This window comes from Ranitomeya variabilis, chromosome 7, assembly GCF_051348905.1.
Source record: "Ranitomeya variabilis isolate aRanVar5 chromosome 7, aRanVar5.hap1, whole genome shotgun sequence".
In the NCBI taxonomy this organism is placed as follows: Eukaryota; Metazoa; Chordata; class Amphibia; order Anura; family Dendrobatidae; genus Ranitomeya; species Ranitomeya variabilis.
Window position 1 is genome coordinate 124,800,045 of NC_135238.1, and position 25,714 is coordinate 124,825,758.

The 25,714-nt window shown below is 41.6% G+C and overlaps 1 protein-coding gene across 1 annotated transcript in view; it reads left to right on the forward strand.

Annotated features, from left to right (window-relative positions):
• The window catches only part of C7H2orf80 (chromosome 7 C2orf80 homolog), a 513,500-nt gene that overhangs the window by 449,220 nt on the left and 38,566 nt on the right, over positions 1-25,714 (forward strand). The window contains exons 6-8 of the mRNA XM_077274320.1: positions 7,243-7,320; positions 13,679-13,738; positions 14,439-14,526. Coding sequence (XP_077130435.1) covers positions 7,243-7,320; positions 13,679-13,738; positions 14,439-14,526 — 226 coding nt within the window. The remainder of the gene's footprint in view (positions 1-7,242; positions 7,321-13,678; positions 13,739-14,438; positions 14,527-25,714) is intronic.

Sequence of the window (25,714 nt, forward strand, 5' to 3'; positions counted from 1 at the left end):
ACTCCACCTGTGGGAGCAGGACCATCCTAGCTGCATCTCCATCGGCCCCAGCCGTCCCTTTAATCAGCGTCGGCCATCTATAGCTGAATACCAGAGGTGGCATCAAGAACAATCGCCTACAAACATTCCCTCATCCCTTTTAATTGGCCACGGACCGGATCACAGCTGACCACCCCTTTAAGAACTGTCCGACCTGGTTCTGAGTACCCCACGGCCCTAGCGGGTGTTGCACTGTGGCGACTCAAACATAATAATCGAGCATGCTGAAGATACTGTTAGCACTCGAACGTGCTCAGATAACACCTTATCAGAGCATGTTCTCTCTTCACTATTATCTATCTCTATAACATTCAAAAACCACATGCAAAAACACTACAAAAATGCAACAAATCCACTATCATTTTTAGATATGCATTTTTATAGCATTTTTTGGCTTCATTGAAGTCAATGGGTGAAAGAACGCTGAAAGAATAGACATGCTGCAGATTTGAATCTGCACAAAATTTGCAAGTCACAAATAAGCATCATGTGCATGACACTTCAGGATTCTCATTCACTTTGCTGGCATCAGAAATCCCTTCAGGTTTTGTGACAAATCCATTTGGCAAATCGTGGCAAAAATATGACTTATGCACACAGCTTGTTTTTTAAAAATAACACAGGTCTGCGACTAAAAAGCTGTTTGACTATTTTCATCTAATTTCCATGTATTTTGGTGTGCTGAAAACGGAAAAAATATTGAAAAAAATCCTGGAAGTCAGGATTTGCCACAAAATGCAAAATTCTCTTCAAATTTGGTATACCAAATACCCTTGTTTTCTGTGTCTATGGGACAGTCGAGACCGACAAAATCACTGGACCAAGAAGAATCGGCAGCCGCGGGTGCTCACAGTTGGTGAAAACTTTGGTTCCTCCCCATAAAGTTCTTCTACCACCTCTCCACATAAAATTGGGATTGATGAAGCAATTTGAAAATCACTTCCAAAAGATGGAGAATGCTTCAAATACTTGGTCACCAAGTTTCCAGGCCTCTCGGAGGCAAAATTGAAGGAAGGTGTGTTCGTCGGACCAGACATTAAAGGCTTATAGCTGATCAACAGTTTATCAATACCATGACGCATACTCAAAAAGAAGGGTAGTTTGTATTTAAAGAGGTCGTAGGGAAATTTTTAGGCAATAACAAAGACCCTGACTACAAAAAAATCGTCTGACGAATGCTGAAAGCATTTCAAGCTTTAGGTTGCCTGATGAGTTTGAAAGTGCATTTCCTCCATTCCCACCTTGACAACTTTCCTGAAAATTTGGGAGCTGTGAGTGAAGAGCAAGGTGAACGATTCCACCAGGACATTATAGAGATGGAAAGAAGATACCAGGAAAGATGGAGCATTACAATGATGGCAGACTAATGTTGGACGCTTCAGAGAGACATTCCAGATGCTACTCACAAGCTTAAATGTACCAAGAGAAGCCTCACAGGCAGGGCCGTATTTGCCACTAGGCACTCGAGGGCACGTGCCTAGGGCGGGGCGATGCGGGGGGCGGCACCTAAGCAGGGTTTTTTTTTTGTTTGTTTTTTTTTAGTCCGGTCCGGCCGTGGTCACCTTAAGAGCCGCCCCAACAACAACAGCCCCCCCGGCGCCGCTGCTGCTGCTGCCTACTTGCTGGCCCAGCCCCCCTTGAAGACATCATGCGGATGCGGCGGTATTGACTGTCATACTCACCTCACTGCTGCTCCAGCGGTGCCGGCCGGTCTGCTCTCAGCCATTGCACATGTGAGCGCCGCGGTCACATGGTACCGCCTCATTAAGGTGATGAATCACCTTAATGAGGCGGTACCACCTGACCGCGGCGCTCACACAGGACGAGGGACGGTGCTGCGCAGGGACACAGAGGTCGTGGAGGATTCCGTTTTTCTGCGCCGCGGTGTGACGTGTGAGCAGGTGAGGTGAGTATGATATTGATAGCCAGGGAGGACGGGGGGAGCCGGGGACGTGGAGGATGAAGGAGGACCGTGTCGGACGGCCCGACGGTGAGCCGAGCCTCGGAGGCGGAGCCGTACAAGATGGGACTGAGCGTCGGGGAGCCGATGAGCCTCAGCCACGCATAAAGCCAGGCGGCCCAGGGGGGGTGAGCCACGCATATGGCGGGGACGGTTGGGGGGGGGGCGACTGTGAGATGAGCCAGTGCAGTGCGGTGCCTGAGCCACCCACGCATGATACAGGGAGGGGGAGATGAGCCACGCACACAGAGGGGGGGGGGGATATGGGAGATGAGCCAGTGCCTGAGCCACCCAGCATATACAGGGAGGGGGAGATGAGCCACGCATGGGGCGGGGATATGGGAGATGAGCCAGTGCCTGAGCCGCCCAGCATATACAGGGAGGGGGAGATGAGCCACGCATGGGGGGGGATATGGGAGATGAGCCAGTGCCTGAGCCACCCAGCATATACAGGGAGGGGGAGATGAGCCACGCATGGGGGGGGGATATGGGAGATGAGCCAGTGCCTGAGCCGCCCAGCATATACAGGGAGGGGGAGATGAGCCACGCATGGGGGGGGGATATGGGAGATGAGCCAGTGCCTGAGCCACCCAGCATATACAGGGAGGGGGAGATGAGCCACGCATGGGGGGGGATATGGGAGATGAGCCAGTGCCTGAGCCGCCCAGCATATACAGGGAGGGGGAGATGAGCCACGCATGGGGGGGGGATATGGGAGATGAGCCAGTGCCTGAGCCACCCAGCATATACAGGGAGGGGGAGATGAGCCACGCATGGGGGGGATATGGGAGATGAGCCAGTGCCTGAGCCGCCCAGCATACAGGTCCTTCTCAAAAAATTAGCATATAGTGTTAAATTTCATTATTTACCATAATGTAATGATTACAATTAAACTTTCATATATTATAGATTAATTATCCACCAACTGAAATTTGTCAGGTCTTTTATTGTTTTAATACTGATGATTTTGGCATACAACTCCTGATAACCCAAAAAACCTGTCTCAATAAATTAGCATATCAAGAAAAGGTTCTCTAAATGACCTATTACCCTAATCTTCTGAATCAACTAATTAACTCTAAACACATGCAAAAGATACCTGAGGCTTTTAAAAACTCCCTGCCTGGTTCATTACTTAAAACCCCCATCATGGGTAAGACTAGCGACCTGACAGATGTCAAGAAGGCCATCATTGACACCCTCAAGCAAGAGGGTAAGACCCAGAAAGAAATTTCTCAACAAATAGGCTGTTCCCAGAGTGCTGTATCAAGGCACCTCAATGGTAAGTCTGTTGGAAGGAAACAATGTGGCAGAAAACGCTGTACAACGAGAAGAGGTGACCGGACCCTGAGGAAGATTGTGGAGAAGGACCGATTCCAGACCTTGGGGAACCTGAGGAAGCAGTGGAGTGAGTCTGGTGTGGATACATCCAGAGCCACCGTGCACAGGCGTGTGCAGGAAATGGGCTACAGGTGCCGCATTCCCCAGGTAAAGCCACTTTTGAACCATAAACAGCGGCAGAAGCGCCTGACCTGGGCTACAGAGAAGCAGCACTGGACTGTTGCTAAGTGGTCCCAAGTACTTTTTTCTGATGAAAGCAAATTTTGCATGTCATTCGGAAATCAAGGTGCCAGAGTCTGGAGGAAGACTGGGGAGAAGGAAATGCCAAAATGCCTGAAGTCCAGTGTCAAGTACCCACAGTCAGTGATGGTGTGGGGTGCCATGTCAGCTGCTGGTGTTGGTCCACTGTGTTTCATCAAGGGCAGGGTCAATGCAGCTAGCTATCAGGAGATTTTGGAGCACTTCATGCTTCCCTCGGCTGAAATGCTTTATGAGATGAAGATTTCATTTTTCAGCACGACCTGGCACCTGCTCACAGTGCCAAAACCACTGGTAAATGGTTTACTGACCATGGTATTACTGTGCTCAATTGGCCTGCCAACTCTCCTGACCTGAACCCCATAGAGAATCTGTGGGATATTGTGAAGAGAAAGTTGAGAGACGCAAGACCCAACACTCTGGATGAGCTTAAGGCCGCTATTGAAGCATCCTGGGCCTCCATAACATCTCAGCAGTGTCACAGGCTGATTGCCTCCATGCCACGCCGCATTGAAGCAGTCATTTCTGCCAAAGGATTCCCGACCAAGTATTGAGTGCATAACTGAACATTATTATTTGATGGGTTTTTTTTGTTTGGTATTAAAAAACACTTTTATTTGATTGGTTGGGTGAAATATGCTAATTTATTGAGACAGGTTTTTTGGGTTATCAGGAGTTGTATGCCAAAATCATCAGTATTAAAACAATAAAAGACCTGACAAATTTCAGTTGGTGGATAATGAATCTATAATATATGAAAGTTTAATTGTAATCATTACATTATGGTAAATAATGAAATTTAACACTATATGCTAATTTTTTGAGAATGACCTGTATACAGGGAGGGGGAGATGAGCCACGCATGGGGGGGGGGATATGGGAGATGAGCCAGTGCCTGAGCCACCCAACATATACAGGGAGGGGGAGATGAGCCACGCATGGGGGGGGGGATATGGGAGATGAGCCAGTGCCTGAGCCACCCAGCATATACAGGGAGGGGGAGATGAGCCACGCATGGGGGGGGGGATATGGGAGATGAGCCAGTGCCTGAGCCACCCAGCATATACAGGGAGGGGGAGATGAGCCACGCATGGGGGGGGATATGGGAGATGAGCCAGTGCCTGAGCCGCCCAGCATATACAGGGAGGGGAGATGAGCCATGCATGGGGGGGGATATGGGAGATGAGCCAGTGCCTGAGCCACCCAGCATATACAGGGAGGGGGAGATGAGCCACGCATGGGGGGGGATATGGGAGATGAGCCAGTGCCTGAGCCACCCATGCATATGCAGGGAGGGGGAGATGAGCCACGCATACAGGGGGGGGGGCTGGGAGATGAGCCAGTGCCTGAGCCACCCATGCATATGCAGGGAGGGGGAGGGTGGGCCATTATACAGTATGCATGGAGCATCATATGTGGCCATTCTACAGTATGGAGCATCATGTGCGGTCATTATACAGTATGGAACATCATGTGTGGTCATTATACAGTATGGAGCATCATGTGCAGTCATACAGTATTAGGCATCATGTGTGGTCATTATACAGTATGGAGCATCATGTGCGGCCATTATACACTATTGAGCATCATGTGTGGCCATTATACAGTATGGAGCATCATGTGTGGCCATTATACAGTATGGAGCATCATGTGTAGCCATTATACAGTATGGAGCATCATGTGTGGCCATTATACAGTATGGAGCATCATGTGTGGCCATTATACAGTATGGAGCATCATGTGTGGCCATTATACAGTATGGAGCATCATGTGTGGCCATTATACAGTATGGAGCATCATGTGTGGCCATTATACAGTATGGGGCATCATGTGTGGCCATTATACAGTATGGAGCATCATGTGTGGCCATTATACAGTATGGAGCATCATGTGTGGCCATTATACAGTATGGAGCATCATGTGTGGCCATTATACAGTATGGAGCATCATGTGTGGCCATTATACAGTATGGAGCATCATGTGTGGCTATTATACACTATAGAGCATCATGTGTGGCCATTATACAGTATGGAGCATCATGTGTGGCCATTTTTTTTTCTGTTTATAATTATTGTATATAAAACAGTGTGATCAGCAGTGCTAAATGGCTGTGGTTGGCACGTGGATATGGGTGTGACTAGTTGTGAAATGGGTGTGGTCAGAGGCGTGGCCTAAAATTTGCCGCGGCGCGCTACGCGCGCCGCACACTTTCTGCCTCCTTCCCTTCTTCAAAAGTTGGGGGGTATGGTACCGCATTTGCCAGATCATGACAAGTGCCGCAAATCCCATAGGGAACAAATGAGGCCGAACGCAGTGTTGCCATAAGTGATCCGTTACACGGCACATGCAGAAAAACTGCCGGTTCTGCTGCAAAAGGCGACTTTCACATCAGCGATTCTTGCTAAAATCACTGCCGATAGTGTCATACTCACCAAAGGGGGAGGCGAGCTAAAAGTGCCTAGGGCAGCAGAAACTCTAAATACGGCCCTGCTCACAGGGAAGAAGAATCGATTTTAGTGTTTGTTAGTGAGCTCATTGCAGTTAAAAAATGATTTTCATGAAACATTTGTAATAAAAAATAAATTTTATGAGTCTATTTTCATTTATTTTTAGGTATTGTCTTATTTAACATAGTTACCTAAATTGTCAGAAAACGTGATGTCCTATGAGAAAACAGAGGTCATTTTCGGATTCAGCACACTTAAAAACATAAAGATTATGTGGAATAACCACAACAGCTCTTGAAAAAAATTTTTTTTGCAGACCTGTGTAATTCTTTCTGTTCTGAATAACCGAGGAATTTTTAATTTTAGAGTGTAAAGCTTGTTCCTTGTAACCTAGAAAAGGAGCATAAGCCACTTACAGGCTCTATACTTTAAAGCATGGCTTCTGAGTTATTAAGCTGACCAGCTTCGGTTGCCTTGCACCTCTCCCTGCTTCTGCTACCAGCATGGGAGACTGCACATTTCATAAGGGTGCTTTCACACTGCGTTCTGGCACCCATTCATTGCTCCCATATGGACCAATCTGGGCTTATGTCTGAAATCCCCACAAAATGGGATTCAGGCTTATGCGCCAACGGGGCCATAGATTATATTTGTGTCTGGAGAGCGAACGGGTGCTTTGACATGCATCATTTTTTGGTATGTACGCCTGCTGAAGGTGAACACTCAGATGTAGTAGACTGCATCTGGATGTCCATTTCCAGTAGAGCACACGTTCACTCTGTTGGCGCCATTATAGTCTATGGCACATTTGCCCGAATCCCATATTGCAGAGAGTTTGTACATAAGCTCCCATGAAACAAGCAAATAGGTGCCAGAACACAGTGTGTAAGCGCCCTACGAGTAGTTCAACCTTGCTGCTGGGCTGAACATTCAGTCTTCAGAAGTGCACTGCCACCTGCAACCGGAAGCTGAGGGAAGATAAGCAGTGCGCTTCGGTGGAAAAGATGAGACAATCTATTTCATAGTTTCTTAGTCTGAAAACTATCAATTCTTTAAATAGATGTCACATTATCACATTTTCTCCTACTTGAAGATGCATAATTACTAGGTTATTTAGTCACTTATCACTTATTACTATGGTTTTATACTGAGGTTTATTAATGTCACTATTGTGTTATCTGACTAATTCTATTACAGAATAGCTTTCCAGTTGAAGAGGTATTTCAAATATATGGAAATAAACATTCAACAGCACGACTCTACAACTCATCAAAGGTAGGACTTACAGAGCTCTTAGGATTATTTTATATCTTCTATATATCTACTTAAGTGATCATTGTTCTCAATCACTTACGAAGGATTTGTCTATGGCAGTCATAGTTGCCTACTTGCATAATTACACAGGGTAAATAAAAGGACACATATCAAACAATGTTAACCTGTCCTAAACGTAGAAGTTTGACCTCAACACAAATCTCCCCTCTGTTTTCTCTAATTTAGTAAAGTTTATTGCATATCTTGTGTATATTGCTTACCTTATATTATTACCTTATATTATGTGTTGTCATACATACAGTATCTTATGCACTGTAAACTCTGAATCTTTTTCACTTGTGCTGCACTCTGGTAATACTGAGTTGTTCTCATCTTTTCTTTTTGAAGCCTCTCAGCTTCCTGCCAGGATTTCATATCAGTCTGCAAAATTGGGCACTTTATTCACTGTTTGTAAAAGAAGAAATTAATGTGTTTGTGATTCTTTGAAAGCTGGAGAAATTTGTATAGATTATTATGACTGTAATTATCATTTAGCCCCTTCCTGATAAAGCCTGTTTTCTCCTTGATGACCAGACTACATTTTTAAATTTTGTCTCTTTCCTTTATGTGGTAATAGCTCTGGAATGATTCAACATATCCAAGTGATTCGAAAATTATTTTCTGTGACAAATTGTACTTCACATTAGTGGTAAATGTAGCTCGATATGATTTAGCAGTGAAATAATTGGAAAGTTGAGGAAAATCTTGCAGTTTTTGAACTCTGAATTTTTATGTCCTTATGGCTATGTGCACATGTTGCGGATTTTGCTGCGGATCTGCAGCAGATTTGATGCTGTAGATCTGCAGCTGCTTTCCATGAGTTGTACAGTACCATGTAAACGTATGGAAAACAAAATTTGCAGTGCACATGCTGCAGAAAAAAACACGCGGAAACGCAACATTGTTTCTTCCGCAGCATGTCAATTCTTTGTGTGGATTCTGCAGCGGTTTATACCTGCTCCTCAATAGGAATCCGCAGGCGTAAAACCGCAGGTGGAATCCGCACAAAAACCGCGGTAAATCCGCAGTGCAGTTTACCTGCGGATTTTGCAAAAACAGTGCGGAAAAACCCGCACCCCAATCCGCAACGTGTGCACATAGCCTAAAACAGATAGTCATACTAATAAAATAATACATAAGTAACACTTTTCACATGTCTACTTTACATCAGCATACTTTTTTAACTTTTTTTGTTAGAAATGTAGGAGGTTAAAAGTTTAGCAGCAATTTTTCATTTTTTCAACAAAATTTACAAAGCCTATTTTATTAGGGACCACTTTACATTTGAAATGACTTTTGGGGTCCTATATGTCAAAAAATTCCCCAAAGTGACCCCATTTTAAAAACTGAACCCTTCATAGTATTCAAAACTGAATTTAGAATGTTTTAACCCTTTAGGTGCTTCACAGGAATTAAAATAAACTTGAAGCAAAAAATGAAAAATTGCATATTTTCCACAAAAATGTTGTTTTAGCCCCAAAGTTTTGATTTTCACAAGAGTAACAGAAGAAAATGGATCATACAGTTTATTATGCAATTTCTCTTCAGCATGATTATACCCCAATAATACCCAGTATGTGGTCAGAAACTACTGTTTGGGCACGTGGCCAGGCTCCGAAGGGAAGGAGCGCTATTTCAATTTTGTACCTCAATTTTGGCTGGAATAGATTGCAGACACTAAGTCATGTTTGAAGAGCCCCCAAAGTGTGAAAACAGTAGAAACTCCCCATAACTGACCCATTTTGGAAGCTGCACCCCTCAAGCTATGGGGTCATCATCTTGAATCCACAGGTGGTTCGCAGAATTGTATAACAGTTTCATTTTTTCCACAAAAATGTTGCTTTTGCCCTCAATTTTTCAATTTTATAATAGTAAAGGAGAAAATATACCACACAATTTGTTGGTCAATTTTTCCTGAGTACAACACTCAAATGTGGTCATAAAATACTGGGCAGATGGCAGGACTCAAAAGGGAAGGAGCACCATTTAAATTTTGGAGCGCAATTTTGTCTAGAATAGCTTATGGGCACCATGTTGCATTTCAAAATCCCCCATGGTGAGAAAACTGCAAAAACCCCACACAAGTGACACCATTTTGGAAGCTAGACCCTTCAAGCAATTAATGTATGGGTATTGTGAGTATTTAGAACCCACAGACACTTCATAGAACGTTATAACATTGGGACGGTAACATTAAAATTACATTTTTTTCCCCAAATAATGCTTTAACCCCTTAACAACATTTGATGTAAGTTTACTTCATGATCAGGAAGTAGTTCCCACAAAATGGAGTAAATTTACAACAGTTCAATCATGCGGGCACAGGAGCAGTACCCGCACAATCGTCGCTGGAAGCTTGGCTTAAGTGAAAGCCGAGCCCCGACTTTCATAGCAAGGAGTTGTGACCGAACTGTCCTGGGCCATTTAACCCGCTGAATGCTGTGATGAATATCTATCACAGCATCAAGAAGGCTGAGAGAGGGAGTGGGGTTTTTATCCCTTCTGATCGGCACTCTAGTAATGTCATTGTGAGGGCCGGATCATTGCTATGGCAACCCGGGTCTGCCAGCTAGCACAGCCTTATAATTGAAGAAACAGCCGCACTCAGAATGTGAATTTTTAAATGCATAACATGAGCAAAGTTTTATTCGAGTCACCACAGTGTAAAAGTAGGTAACGTTTTGACCCCGTAATGGGTGTTTATCAAACCTCACTGAGAAAAATAAGTATACATACAATTAGAAACAGAGCAAAAAGGAGTGGTATACACAAAAATAGAGTAATTACTTTACAAATCCCAAAGTTGAGAGCGGTGAAATGTGTACAAATATGTGACATACAATATATACAAAAATGTGACATATTTACAAAAATATATACAAGTAATATACAGTGAATATATACATAAAGAGGTATATAGATCAGGCCCAAGGGATTATTTTGGCAGCGTTACTGAGTGTAGGGTAGAGTTTGCACTGCGGGAGAACGAAAAGGAAGGCTAAACAGCTAAAACATAGAATGATACAATTTAATAAATGAATACTGGGGTAGTGTAAGAAAGAGTACTGACCTTTAGAAGAGATAAGAGTAGAAAAATGAAGCCGCAGTAGAGAAAATGTCAGAGTTCCCAGTACGGGCTGTAGAGAAAGGGAGTGATATCAATTAAGAGAACAAATACTAGCCACATAAGTATAGGAAAGAAGGCGGAACATACCCAGTGGAACATACCCAGGGCCGGCAAATGCCAGAAGGTCCGGTTGTGGGCTGCCTTGTGTGCTACCTTGTTAACAGAATCAGTGTTCTCAAGACACTCGTACTGTTAACAGTTGTGACGGAGCACATAGCCGGTCACTCTGTCACTTACCTCAGCATGCCGTGGGTATAATTAGAAATATTGGTCTTGTAGTAAATCTTCCTTTCCTCCATCCAGGGTAATGTAAGTAATATATCCCATCTGGTTATTGGGGACGGGAACAACATGGACCTGTGTGATTTCAAATGCCAGGGCTGAATTTCATCCCCAGTCCGTACCTGAACATACCTATAGGTAATACATGTAGGGGTCTGGTATGGCACGGAGGAGGACAGAGGTCCCAGAAGGAGCTGTAAAAAGCAAGGATGGGGGAAGAAGGGGGGTGAAGAAGGTGTAGCTCTTAGGTGGCACCTGAGGCCACGTGGAATCCTGCTCAGTCTATGATATTCGGCAAGTGTTATGGAGTGCAAATGAAAGGATGCCAGTCACCTCCGTTCTCGCTCGTAATCCTATGTCGTGTTTGATAGACGGGTAAAGGCTTTTTACGTCAAATGTAAATATTTCTATTTTTATTTTACTATTTATTTAATTAATTATTCAATATTTTTTTCAGTTTTTCAGTTTTTTCATTATTTTTATTTTTACCATTTTCTATCTATTTCATTTTTTATTACTTATTTTCTAATTTATGTATTCTCATTTTATTCTTATTTTTTCCAAGTTCAGTTCCACTTTTATTTTTTATTTTTTTCATTATCAAGCTCATTTTTACTTTCATTTTCTCTCACATCAACTCAAGCCACTATGCCCATCTCTTCTCGTGTTCCTTTACCCCTATTCTTTTCTATAGAGCTATTACTATTCCCTTTCTCTCTCTTTCTCTCCCTCAGCCCGGCTACATCCACTGTGTGCCCACATCATTGCGTTATTACGCTGACACTATCGGTTCTTTGTGTCAGCGGCGCATCCCACCAATGTATGGTGCATGCGCCCATACCATCCTCATACTGCGCAGGCTGTCATTATACAGCGCTTGCACTCACAGCCTCTCCTTCTCCACACTGCGCAAGCGCCCGTTCCCCTAGCCTTCTTGTTGATCTATACCGCGCGCAGGCCGCCTCCTACTTCCGTTTCTCTGCTATATTAACCCACTGACTACCAATGACTGCGCACATCACCACAGGCATCGCTCTTGTCTCTGCATGTATGCTCCCTTTATTTTGGCACCAGTGTTTCTAGGTTCACACCGTGACTGTACACCTTCTTCACCCCCCTTCTTCCCCCATCCTTGCTTTTTACAGCTCCTGCTGGGACCTCTGTCCCCCTCCGTGCCATACCGGACCCCTACATTACCTATAGGTATGTTCCGCTTTCTTTCCTATACTTATGTGGCTCGTATTTGTTCTCTTAATTGATATCGCTCCCTTCCTCTACAGCCCGTACTGGGAACTTTCACATTTTCTCCATTGCGGCTTTGTTTTTCTACTCTTATCTCTTCTAAAGGTCAGTACTCTTGTTTACACTTCCCCAGTATTCATTTATTAAATTGTATCATTCTATGTTTTAGCTGATGTTCTCTGCCAGCCTTCCTTTTCGTTCTCCCGTAGTGCAAACTCTACCCTACACTCAGTAACGCTGCCAAAATAATCCCTTGGGCCTGATCTATATACCTCTTTATGTATATAGTCATTGTATATTACTTGTATATATTTCTGTATATATGTCACATTTTTATATACATGTCACATATTTGTACACATTTCGCTGCTCTCAACTTTGGGATTTGTAAAGTAATTACTCTATTTTTGTGTATACCACTCCTTTTTGCTCTGTTTCTAATTGTATGTATACTTATTTTTTTCAGTGAGGTTTGATAAAGATACATTACGGGGTCGAAACGTTACCTACCTTTACACTGTGGTGACTCGAATAAAACTTTGCTCATGTTATACATTTAAAAATTCACATTCTGAGTGCGGCTGTTTCTTCAATTATATGACTTTGATGGGATCACATCCGCGTTCAGCCAGCACCTGCCTAACAGCTAACAGCGTGCACGCCATTTGTCTAGATTAAGCTATCCTAGCCTGTTAGTAGCATGATCTAAACGGCTTCTGTCAGTATAGCACTGACGGCTATAATGCAGGCGCATTGCAATGCATTATATCAGCAATCAAAACAATAACAGATAAAGTCCCATAGAGCAACTAAATAAAATAGTAAAACCAAATTTTAAAAATATTTTTTGAAAAATTACAAAATAAAAATGAAAATATTATGCCAATAAATACATATATTTATGTAAAAAAGTACAGATATTTGCTATTGCCGCATCTGGAATTACCTGATCTACGTGTAACACTTTTACACTATTTAACCCCTTCAATGAACACCATAAAAACAAACAAACATGGCATTGGATAAATATCAGTAGACACTTTTGTGCCAAAATGTTTGAGATGCAAAAAGTTTCAAAAATACAATAAATATCTCTCATGGTGTGTAGATGCCTGTTTCTTTTTGCAAAGTGCCACATATTTTGTTGTAGATTTCATAGATTTCATGTTGGAGGAATTCACATTCTTTGGCTTTTGTTTAGGAAAGTAATATAAATATCCCATTTATCTGAGACAACCCCATTGGGGTGAATTCCCACACACTGATTAAGTTCTGGACATTCTTGCAATTGAAAATCAGTTCCAGGCATCTGAATAGGCTGTTTTAGATTAATGAGACTAAACATCCGCAACCTGTGAATTCAACCTTAACATGAAGTGAAGCTTTCTCAATCTGCAGCATTGGAATTTAACTCTTTAGTTTGGAACATTTTTTAATATTGTGTAGGTCCTTTAATTCCTTGCAGATTTGTGGAACTCCGAGTTTTGAACCCCCCAACAATCACTATGACTGCTCAGAAGTTCCCAGCTAATGAGGCAGACGCTCTCAGCTCTCACCCCCTGCATGAGTGGAGGTCTTTTGGCCCATATTGTGCTCTATGTGTGCACAGCATTAAGTACCTTTGCCTCATGAGAAGTGAACTTTAAGCAGTCTTTTGTGTGATTTTAGGTGTATCAGGACCCAGACACGCACAGACCAACAGGGAATTCAATTCCTACAAAATATACGGTAAGTAAGATGGTTCAAAGTTTAGTTACACTTTAAAGGCATATTCACATGTAAACAGAATTTATGTAGATTATTCTTAAGGTTAACAGTAGTGACAGATGCAGCAAACACACAAGTTTCTTAAAGAGAAGCAGGTTTTTGCTATGTAATGTGAGGGCATCATGATGTAGCAGCAGAATCACTGAATTCAGCAATGTGTCATTTATTACTTATTAGGCCTTTTGCTATTGGTTACTTAAATTAAGGTTTTATCATTGCATTGACCATAGTTCAAGCGAGGTCTGGTCTCACTGGCCAATCACAGCGTATGATCGCTGGAAATGCTGAAATATCAGCACTTCCTTGCATGATCACCACCAGGAGCTCGGCACAGCTGACAGCCGAACTCCTGCAGTGACAGCCAGGGCCAGTATGATGAAAAATTGGATACATGAATTTTACCCAATGCGAGTGACTGAGATAAATTTGGTGTGATTTTGCACTGTTTTGTATAAGGTTATTTATACTGTCTAAAAAAAGGCATGAAATGAAACCTGCTCGGTTTCCAGTAAGTCTGAATTTTAAAGACCCGTAATATAGGAATCTGATGTTATTAACACTATTATTGTTTAATTTTTCCACATTTAAAACTTTCAATATTTTATATTGCAATGTGTGTGGATTGCTTTTGGCTTTCATTCACTCATGAACATTTTTGCAGGGACACTTGACTCAGCCCTTCAACCTTTCACTGCATCCATTTGCCATGCTCACTGCTCCTCAGGCAGCAAAACATGCTTTACAGCGCTGTAAGTACATAAAACTGTGTGACAGACAGTGTGTGCTACAGTATCTTGGCTTAATATACAGTCAGAAAAAAGGTAAAATATGTGAAACAGAAAAGTTTTTGGCGCATTTTTGCAGCTGTATATATTTGTGTGCAATAAAAACATCATATTACAGTGTCAGGAAAGTGTATGAGACTTGTATAAATATTTTTTTCATACTGCGGAAACTGACCTAAGGAATGATTTTGAAATCCATGGCGTGCCAATTTCTCTTGCAGTAAATAGACATTTTATTTGTGGATTTTGCACATAGACTTGAATGGGATGTAGACAATATGCAGATAAAATCCACTTATGGCTTTATCAATAAGAATTAATAAAGGCTAAGTAACAGGAAGTTTTCAAGACAAAACAGTTTAAAAAAAAAAAAAAATGACATATCAAAAAGAGACAAAAACCACAGCTGAAGAACGAAATAAAAATGGATGTTAAAAATGCATCACAACCTGGTGCAGAAATGCTGCGGAAAATCTGCAGAACCAAATACTCATTGTGCAGAGGCGTAGCTATGATTTGGTTCAAAGGGTGCGAAACTTCTGAGTGGACCCCTAACAGATTTCCCTGATTACAACTACGATAGCACACCCTAAGGCCTCTTTCACATGTCAGTGTCTCCAATACATGTGGTGACAGTTTTCACACGTACTGGAGACACTGACACAGGTAGACCCATTCAAATGAATCTAATAGATGTGCCTTTTCTGGGCAGCTGTGGGCTGCTGTTTTTAGGCTGGGGGCCTTTACCAGCCTGAGAATAGCAGCCCCCAGCTGTAAGTTTTAGCAAGGCTGGTTGTCAAAAATGGGGGGGACATAATTAAAAAAACAGCATGGGGACCCCTCTATTCTTGATAACCAACCTTGCAGAAGCTGACAGCTGAGGGTTGCAGCCCCCAGCTGTGAGTTTTGTCTGCTGGGTTCAAGAAAATAAGGGAGAACCTACATCGGGTTTTTCATTCATTTATTCTGGTGGAATCGTTCAATTTCTCGTCTTTTCCATATAGCCCAGACCAACATGGCAACTTGGCAACTTCTCCAGCCAGGACTCGGCTGCAGATAATACAACAAAGACACATCTGACTTCTCACATTTTCTGCCCCGTCACCATCTATCCCCCAACTTCCTCATCTTGCTGATACACCAATACTGAGCCATTGCTGCCGTATGTGTCCCTATTGCTGCACCTATTGTCTGTTACTCTGTGCATCTAATTATCCTCCTACTGAAGCCCTAGATTTCCCTTTCATTGCAATTGTAAAGTATGATGTCAACAAAAGTGCCCCCAAAACACTAAGATACCCACATAGTGAATTCCTCCACAGTACCCTCTGCAATCACAGGATGATGACCCTACCCTACTGTAACCCACCCAGCAACTGTCCCGGAAAAGTATGGTGACCCCAACACAGTATGATCCCCCAACTGTGACCCCCACATAGCCCTCCATGTAGTATAATGGTCCCACACCTGTCCACACTGTATATTGCCCTCACACAGTATGATGGACCTTGCACAAACTTTCACACTGTACAATAGCTTACATACAGTTTAAAGGCTCTCATGTAAGCCTCCAAATATTTTAATAGCCTCACATAGTCCTCAACACAGCATAATGCACCTCATGTCCTATATACTATAATGCACCCTATGTCCCATATAGTATAATGCATCGCCCCATGGCCCATACTGTATAATGCATCCCCCATGGTCCATACAGTATAATGCATCCCTACATGGTCCATACAGTATAATGCATCCCTACATGGTCCATACAGTATACTGCATCCCCCCATGGTCCATACAGTATACTGCATCCCTGATGTTCCTCACAGCAAAATGTATCCCCCCATAGTCCATATATTACAATGCATCCCCATATGGTCCTCACAGCATAATGCATTTCCACATGGTCCATACAGTATACTGCATCCCCCCATTGTCCATACAGTATAAAGCATCCCCCTGGTCCTCACAGCATAATGCATCCCACATGGTCCATACAGTATAAAGAATCCCCCATGGTCCATACTGTATAAAGCATTCCCCATGGTCTATACAGCATAATACAGCCCCCCATGGTCCATACAGTATAATACATTCCCCCCATGGTCCATACTGTATAAATCATCCCCCCATGATCCAAACAGTATAATACATTCCCCCCATGGTCCATACTGTATAAAGCATCCCCCATGGTCCATACAGTATAATACTTTTCCCCATGGTCCATACTGCATAAAGCATCTCCCCATGGTCCATACAGTATAATACATTCCCCCCATGGCCCCTACTGTATAAACCATTCCCCCATGATCCATACAGCATAATATATTCCCCCCATGGTCCATACTGTATAATGCATCCCCCATGGTCCATACAGTATAATACATCTCCCCATGGTCCATATAGTATAATGCATCCCCCCATGGTCCATACAGTATAATACATCCCCCATTGTTCATTCTGTATAAAGCATCCCCCCATAGTCCATACAGTATAATACATCCCCCATGGTCTATACTGTATAAAGCATCCCCCCCACGGTCCATACAGTATAATACATTCTCTCCCCATGGTCCTCAATACAGTTTTATCACCACACAATGTTCTAAAAAGCAATAAAACACAATACTCACCTTCCCTTCTCGTTCCTCCGCAGCTCTGGTCTCCGCAGTGCCAGCTTGTCTTCTGAAGCATCGCACATCTCAGCGCACAGGACACCATTTGGTGACGTCATCGCACTGAGACGTCAGACATGGAGGAAGAATGATGGGGAGGAAGCGTCAGCTGACGCTCCCTCCTCCAACTTGCTTTCATCTGTATTGGCACTCAGCAGATGCAGATACAATTCAACTTGCTGGAGGGGCCCTGTGTCAGGGCCCACTCCCTGGCTTATGGGCCCCATAAATCGCGTCTCCCTGCTCTGCTGCACAGTTTAACTGTAGTGGTGTCTTTTTTTGGTGGTGTCAGTCTCCTCTCCTCTGTTTTGATGTTATGTAGGTTAAAACAATTTTCACTATTTTTGCATTGTTTTGTGAAATGTGTGACTTTTTTGTGTAAAAAGAGTTGCAAAAAAGGTTTAAGACAAGTATTAAGTGACTTAACCCCCCCCCCCCCCTTTCCCCCTTTATGTTTAGGTGACAATAACTTAAACCTTACAACAGCTGTGCCTTTAGGGGATTATAAACCAATCAACTTTTTAGTTTTTTTTTTTCATTTCCACATTTCAAGAGGAATTTATTAAACTTTCGAGCACCTGGATTTTACAGCTATGGATTCTATGGGTGGAGACAAACAAAACAAAAGAAAATGCAGAGATCCATGTGGAAGAAAAATAAGGACTATATTTTTTAAATTGATTTGATGTAACAGTTTCTCTAACTCCCAGGATCTCAAGCTTTGATAATTTGCACTTTGTTGAAGCTTTTCTTTTGTTAGCAAAGAGGAGTGAATTGAACAAAAAGAATGATTTGCCCAAATGTAATTTTTTTGCAATTCATTTACTGATGCAATAAAATGGGGCCAGTTGACAACAATTTTGATGGATTTTAATGGGCCTGGAAGTAATAAAACAAAATTATAGTCACCACACCACTTACCTATCCGGCCACAAATCTCTCCCTGCAGCTTCGGTGCCTCCTCTTCTTCAGGAGTATGATGGACATCCTCTTCTGGATATTTAACCTTCTCTGGCAATGACTAGGCCTCAGTGATACAAATCATGAAGTCATAGCTAGAGCAACTGACAAAAGAAGTGTGTATACATAGTGAGGATCACCAAATCTGAGAAGAAATAATTTTCTTATACAAGATATACACACAACATTAGATATAAAAAATTAAAAAGCCTGGCGGATGAAAAATGAACACCAAAAGTCCATGTGAGGACTAGCTATCCTCCTCCACTATGCTCACTGAAGAAGTGAGAGGGAAATATAAATGACAAATTGATTTAAACTCTCAAATTCAGTGTGCCTTATAAGAATATACAGAATATACAATACAGTAGTAATATTAGGAATAGTTCCCACTGAGACTATGCAATTGCATGCACCAACATTACAAATACATAAATAAACAAAAATACACACAAATAAGCAAAAAGCTAAAGATGGCATGGTAGCATGAAATGAAATATAATCTTGTATGTCAAGAAAACCACACATCACAAAGAAGACAAGTAAAGACTGTATCTAGGTAAAACAACAGCTTCCACAGAGAATACCAAACACATGGAAGGTAGAATAAATGAGAGAGCTAAAAAACCCAATAGTCCATATGATATGAGACTCAGTTAAAGCATGGTACAAGGAGTGAGAACCTCATGTGTATAGCCACAAAATGTGGCTTCCTCAGGGGTAATTAATGCAAAGAAGGTTGAGGTCTATCTTTATTATAGTAAAGAAAATGTGAAGAATTAATTAAGTCACTACCAGATATCAGGTCAGATGGAGACGTATGAGGTCGGGATGGTATCCGGAAATAAAAACCGCGCTTGCACATACAGTAATATGTAAAAGCTGATAAGTCACATAAACTAAAAGACACAAATGCAATTGCATAATGCAGCGTGCCATGACCACGCATGCGTATATTCACCAAAAAGGGATGACGTCAAGCACCTGCGCAGTGGAAATGGATCATCACAGCACATGTGTTAAATCCCAGAAAACAATGACATAAATGAACGTGCGCAATAGTCACTGGAATTTGACAGCATCGTTGCGCTTGCACAATAAGGTAAAATGTTACAACATTTCCAAGTGGAAAACTGGCAAGGTGGCACCTGCATAATGATGCAGAAGGTTATTGTCGCATGTAAAAGGATCTAATTTGTAAGTTGGCCAAGTATCTATGCCATAGTTCAAAAAGCACAATGACAGAGTAAAAATAAATCTCAAAAGGACCAGATTACTGAATTAACACTGATGAAATCAAAAAGTATAGATACAACACATAAGTTGGAAGACATCACTGCGCTTGTTCAGTATATTATAAATATGGAATCAGGTAATAATCAAGCACGTGCACTGTGAACCAAAATTGCTGAATAATTTAGCCAAAGAAACAGAACTGTAATAGCGGAGAATGAAGATAAAGAGTCATTAGCTGGAATTGATGAATAAATCGGCCAAAAAACACAACTACAATTGCGTACTGTGAAAATAAAAAGTGATGAGACAACCCACAGATGTTGTGGATCAGTTAGATATAATGAAATATGTATGCAAAATACAAAAGTCAAAGTCGGATTCAAACCCAGGAAAGGTTTTCTCTGTGTGTAGACCTCCTAGACACACAATAAAGTGTAAATAGAAGAGAGAATTCTTATTAGTAGAGGGGAAAATTTATGTAGCCAGTTACTAGAAGCAAAACTAGGACCCAAGAAAGCCAAAAAAGTCATCTTAAATCAGACCTTCGATAATTAAAGAAGTATTTAATGATAAAAAGTAACTATGAAAAACATATTAAAAATGTAAAGGAACTATTCACTATGTGAATTTACACAAGTGAAATCAATTGTGAACCATAACAATTAAATAACAATTAAATATACAAAACAGGGAAACTTAATATTTAGAGTAAAACCTAGAAAATAATGAAATAGTGATAATAATTAAGGTGGTACTTTTTTGTTTGTTTGTTGTGGAAACACAGTGGAGGAGGAAGCAGAAAGGTAATATCTGCTAAGAGCAAGATGAGTATGATGCTGATGGCTATGGAGGGAAATGAAGGAACCAGTGAGACCTGTGAAAAAAGAAGAAAGGAATAAATATGTGAAGAAATCTAAACAAAAAAATAATAAAATAATGTATGCAAACCAGGAATTTGAACTCTGCTTCTTGTAAAAAACAGTAAAAAGAGGTTTGTCATTAAGATCTCCAGGTGCTAGACTACCCAAATTATAGATCCATCTGGATTTGCGCCTGAGTAATTCCTCAGTGATGCGTCCACCTGTGATGGAGGTGTGAAGTTGGTCAACTACCATAACTTGTAAATGTCTATGGGACCTGTTGTGTTACTCAAGAAAATGGGATCCTAGCATAGTGATATGCTTATCCTGTGTCTTATGCTTACGTGAACAAGTGATGTTTGAAGTATGTTACTGGACTCTGTGGCCCAGTTCCTGGTCGGTTTGACCAACATAAATCAGCTGACAACTGCAAATAAAAATGTAACCAACATTTTTCACGTGACAGTTCGAATAACAACTGGTATGAATTTGACCCGTAGGTGCCGAGATGGCAATGCTTTTGATAGAAACCATACAGATACTTACCAACTAGACTCATTCCTCTCCCCATAGATTGTGCTGGACCTTTAAAGTGACTAGAGCATAATGAGTCCCTAAGATTTTTTGCCCGCTTAGTGATTAGTTTAGGCAATTCATTGATGAAAGGAATTAGTCTTGGTTCGCTCAGCAAAATTCCCCAATTTTTCTATAAGATTTAATCATTGTCATTACAATGGTTAATTGTAAGGGGTTATCAGGTTGATCTTAGTGGGATGTCTTAATAAGTGTTGTCCAAGTAATTCACCACGGCCACTTTGTGCAGAATTCTGGCAGACAGAGCTGCAATTTTATGTGGATAGCCCCTTGCCTTGAACCAAGGGGTTAAGTCCTTGGCCTCTGACTGGAATTTATCCAAATGACTGCAATTGCATCACACACAAAGGAACTGGCCTTTTGGTATACCATCATAAACATGCTGCGAGTGAAAGCTGCTATAATGGAGCAGACTGTTAGTTGATGTGGGCTTCCTGTAGAGACAAGTGAAAATGTGGTCTCCCTTGTTACAGATTTTCATATCCAGGAACTCAACCAACAGTGAAGAGACATTGTAGGTGAGAGCAATATTCGAGGGATCACAACTATGGATGAATTCATGACACGCCTCCAAAGATCCAGACCAAAAAAAACAGAATGTCATCAATGTAGCAGTGCCACTTGACTACATGTGACCTGTAGTTGGAATTAAGTTGCACATGAGGTCTCCTAGCACCAACCTAAAAATAGGTTGGAATAAGAGGGGGCGCACTTGGCATGTATAGCAGTACCTGAAACTTGTTTATTGCGGGTACGGTCAAGTTTTAACAAGTCAAGAATAAAAGAATAATGTAGGCAGTCACCTGATGTCTTCAGGTCCAAAAGTAAAGAGATGGCCAGAAGTTCGAGGCCACGTTCATTATAGGTATACAGGGACTACACGTCCTTAGTCACCAACAAAGTATTTGGGGGAATGTCCAAACCATCCAATTATACAATCAGGTGTCTCACACATATGAACCTAGAGCGTAAACAAGAAGTTGCAAGTAAAAGTTCAAGTATGAACATGGATGTTCATGGATGTCTGCCTGGGGGATTCATTAATAGACTTTTGGACTTTCGGTAGCATATAAAAGGTGGGGATCACTTGGTGTTTTGTGGTTAAGAATTCCATCCCCCTTTGATAGTACCCAACTCAAAGGCCCTAGCCAAAACTCTTATTTTGGAAAATTTCTGTGGGATTGGAAGGTAAAACCCGATAACAATTGGTACTGTTGAGTTGCCTAAGAGCTTCTTTGGTGCATATCGATAGTCCAGAGGACCACATTCCCCCTTTGCCTTCATAATGATGAATGAATCATTGTTCTTAAGGTTAAGTAAGGCTCTATTTTCAACAGAGGTTAAATGAATTTGTTAAAAGGCTTTTATCTACATGTTATGAATATCGTGACAGGTAGCATTGCAGAAAATCTGTACTGCAGGGAATAATGAAAAAGACGCAGTTGCTTGTGAGAGCAACCAATGAGAGAATGTGCTCCTCTTACACTGGAACTGCTGATATTCTTCAAGAAGTTCCAACAAGACCTGGAAAGTCTGTCGTTCTTCCTCAGGTAGAGTATCGATTATGGTAGGTTGGTGTATAATAATCTGCATGTGATCTGTCTGCAAGAAAGATACAAATCCTTTGTCAATTCAAATTTATCCAAGGCCTTGCAAGGGGAGAAAGAAAGGCCCTTGGACAAAAGCCTGGACTCCTTCAAAGAAAGGGTCTAAGATGATAAATTAATGATTTGTAAATTACCTGGCATTTCTTGAGAAGAATGTGATATCTGACTTGGAATTATCGCCTGCGATTCCATCTGGTTTCCCTCTTGTAAGACGGTAACCACACTTGGAACCTCCTGTTCCATTTTTTTCAAATACAAAGGGCTTCCCTTTGCCCCTCTGGGTCGATTTTCTTGGTCGCTGGTGTCTGTGGACAAATAAAATCACTCGAGGATGGTTCCTAACTTCCTGTGGTTATATCCATATTTTTGCTGGGAATTTTGTTGGTCTTGTTGGATCTATGGTTACCGCTGTGAGACCACTAGTATGCCTTATGTTCATGAAAATCATTTTTATCACAACTGAATTTGGACTTTTTGCGCCATGTGATTTATTTTTCAAATCTGTCCAAGTTGACCATCAAACATTGTTGAAAGGGTAACACCACTGTCTCTGAATCAAAGGATTTGAGTTTTATCTCCCCAGTTTTGATATCCTCTTTAAGTTTACTCAAAAGGACTTTATCATGCTTTATAAGCAAATTGATGAGGATTGTGGAGCACTGACATAGGCCACCTTCCTAGATAAGTTTAAACTGAGTCGGTATCCAAGCAGAGAAGATTTGAACCCGGAGCCCCCTAGGAATCAGGCCCAATTTTAAATTCTCCTCCGAGTTTTTTGTTCAACCAAGTTTTGAAAACTGATTTATGAAGGTGAATCAAGTCAGAGGAAAGATTCTGAAAGGTGTCATCTACTCTATCATTCAATACAGCTGTGCCAAAGACACCAGAGATCTGGCTAATCCAAGATGCTTCTCTCGCCTTCAAATCCATAATAAAAGAAAAAAGTGTGCCACCACCCAGAGAAAGGGAGATACAAGAATTCCAAGGCAGTTACAAATCGGAACAAGAAAGACTGAGGGCACAACAAAATAAATTATGAAGTCATAGCTCAGAATGTCACAAGATGCTTCAACAGAGGCCTAGTCTGCTCCTATGATGAGTGACATCATCATGTCAGTGTTATAGTGCCTCAATGTTCGTTGCTGAGGCCTAGTCAGCACCCCAATTGCTGGCGAAAACTAAAGATCCGGAAGAGGACATGTACTTCCACATCTGAAGATAACAACACATAGAAAAGCAGGGAGCGATTGTATGAATAGAACAGGTCAATATAAGGTTTTTTTTATACGTTATATTTACAGTGCCTTGCGAAAGTATTCGTGACAGGTAGCGTTGCAGAAAATCTGTACTGCAGGGAATAATGAAAAAGACGCAGTTGCTTGTGAGAGCAACCAATGAGCGAATGTGCTCCTCTTACACTGGAACTGCTGATATTCTTCAAGAAGTTCCAACAAGACCTGGAAAGTCTGTCGTTCTTCCTCAGGTAGAGTATCGATTATGGTAGGTTGGTGTATAATAATCTGCATGTGATCTGTCTGCAAGAAAGATACAAATCCTTTGTCAATTCAAATTTATCCAAGGCCTTGCAAGGGGAGAAAGAAAGGCCCTTGGAAAAAGCCTGGACTCCTTCAAAGAAAGGGTCTAAGATGATAAATTAATGATTTGTAAATTACCTGGCATTTCTTGAGAAGAATGTGATATCTGACTTGGAATTATCGCCTGCGAGTCCATCTGGTTTCCCTCTTGTAAGACGGTAACCACACTTGGAACCTCCTGTTCCATTTTTTTCAAATACAAAGGGCTTCCCTTTGCCCCTCTGGGTGGATTTTCTTGGTCGCTGGTGTCTGTGGACAAATAAAATCACTCGAGGATGGTTCCTAACTTCCTGTGGTTACATCCATATTTTTGCTGGGAATTTTGTTGGTCTTGTTGGATCTATGGTTACCGCTGTGAGACCACTAGTATGCCTTATGTTCATGAAAATCATTTTTAACACAACTGAATTTGGACTTTTTGCGCCATGTGATTTATTTTTCAAATCTGTCCAAGTTGACCATCAAACATTGTTGAAAGGGTAACACCACTGTCTCTGAATCAAAGGATTTGAGTTTTATCTCCCCAGTTTTGATATCCTCTTTAAGTTTTCTCAAAAGGACTTTATCATGCTTTATAAGCAAATTGATGAGGATTGTGGAGCACTGACATAGGCCACCTTCCTAGATAAGTTTAAACTGAGTCTGTATCCAAGCAGAGAAGATTTGAACCCGGAGCCCCCTAGAAATCAGGCCCAATTTTAAATTCTCCTCCGAGTTTTTTGTTCAACCAAGTTTTGAAAACTGATTTATGAAGGTGAATCAAGTCAGAGGAAAGATTCTGAAAGGTGTCATCTACTCTATCATTCAATACAGCTGTGCCAAAGACACCAGAGATCTGGCTAATCCAAGATGCTTCTCTCGCCTTCAAATCCATAATAAAAGAAAAAAGTGTGCCACCGCCCAGAGAAAGGGAGATACAAGAATTCCAAGGCAGTTACAAATTGGAACAAGAAAGACTGAGGGCACAACAAAATAAATTATGAAGTCATAGCTCAGAATGTCACAAGATGCTTCAACAGAGGCCTAGTCTGCTCCTATGATGAGTGACATCATCATGTCAGTGTTATAGTGCCTCAATGTTCGTTGCTGAGGCCTAGTCAGCACCCCAATTGCTGGCGAAAACTAAAGATCCGGAAGAGGACATGTACTTCCACATCTGAAGATAACAACACATAGAAAAGCAGGGAGCGATTGTATGAATAGAACAGGTCAATATAAGGCTTTTTTTAAGTTATATTTACAGTGCCTTGCGAAAGTATTCGGCCCCCTTGAACTTTTCAAGCTTTTCCCACACATCATGCCTTAAACATAAAGATACCAAATGTAAATTTTTGCTGAAGAATCAACAACAACTGGAACACAATTGTGAAGTTGAACGAAATTTATTGGTTATTTTAAATTTTTGTGGAAATTCAAAAACTGAAAAGTGGGGCGTGCAATATTATTTGGCCCCTTTACTTTCAGTGCAGAAAACTCACTCCAGAAGTTCATTGTGGATCTCTGAATAATCCAATGTTTTCCAAAATGCATAATGATGATAAATATAATCCACCTGTGTGTAATCAAGTCTCCATATAAATGCACCTGCTGTGTGATAGTCTCAGGGTTCTGTTTGACACAAC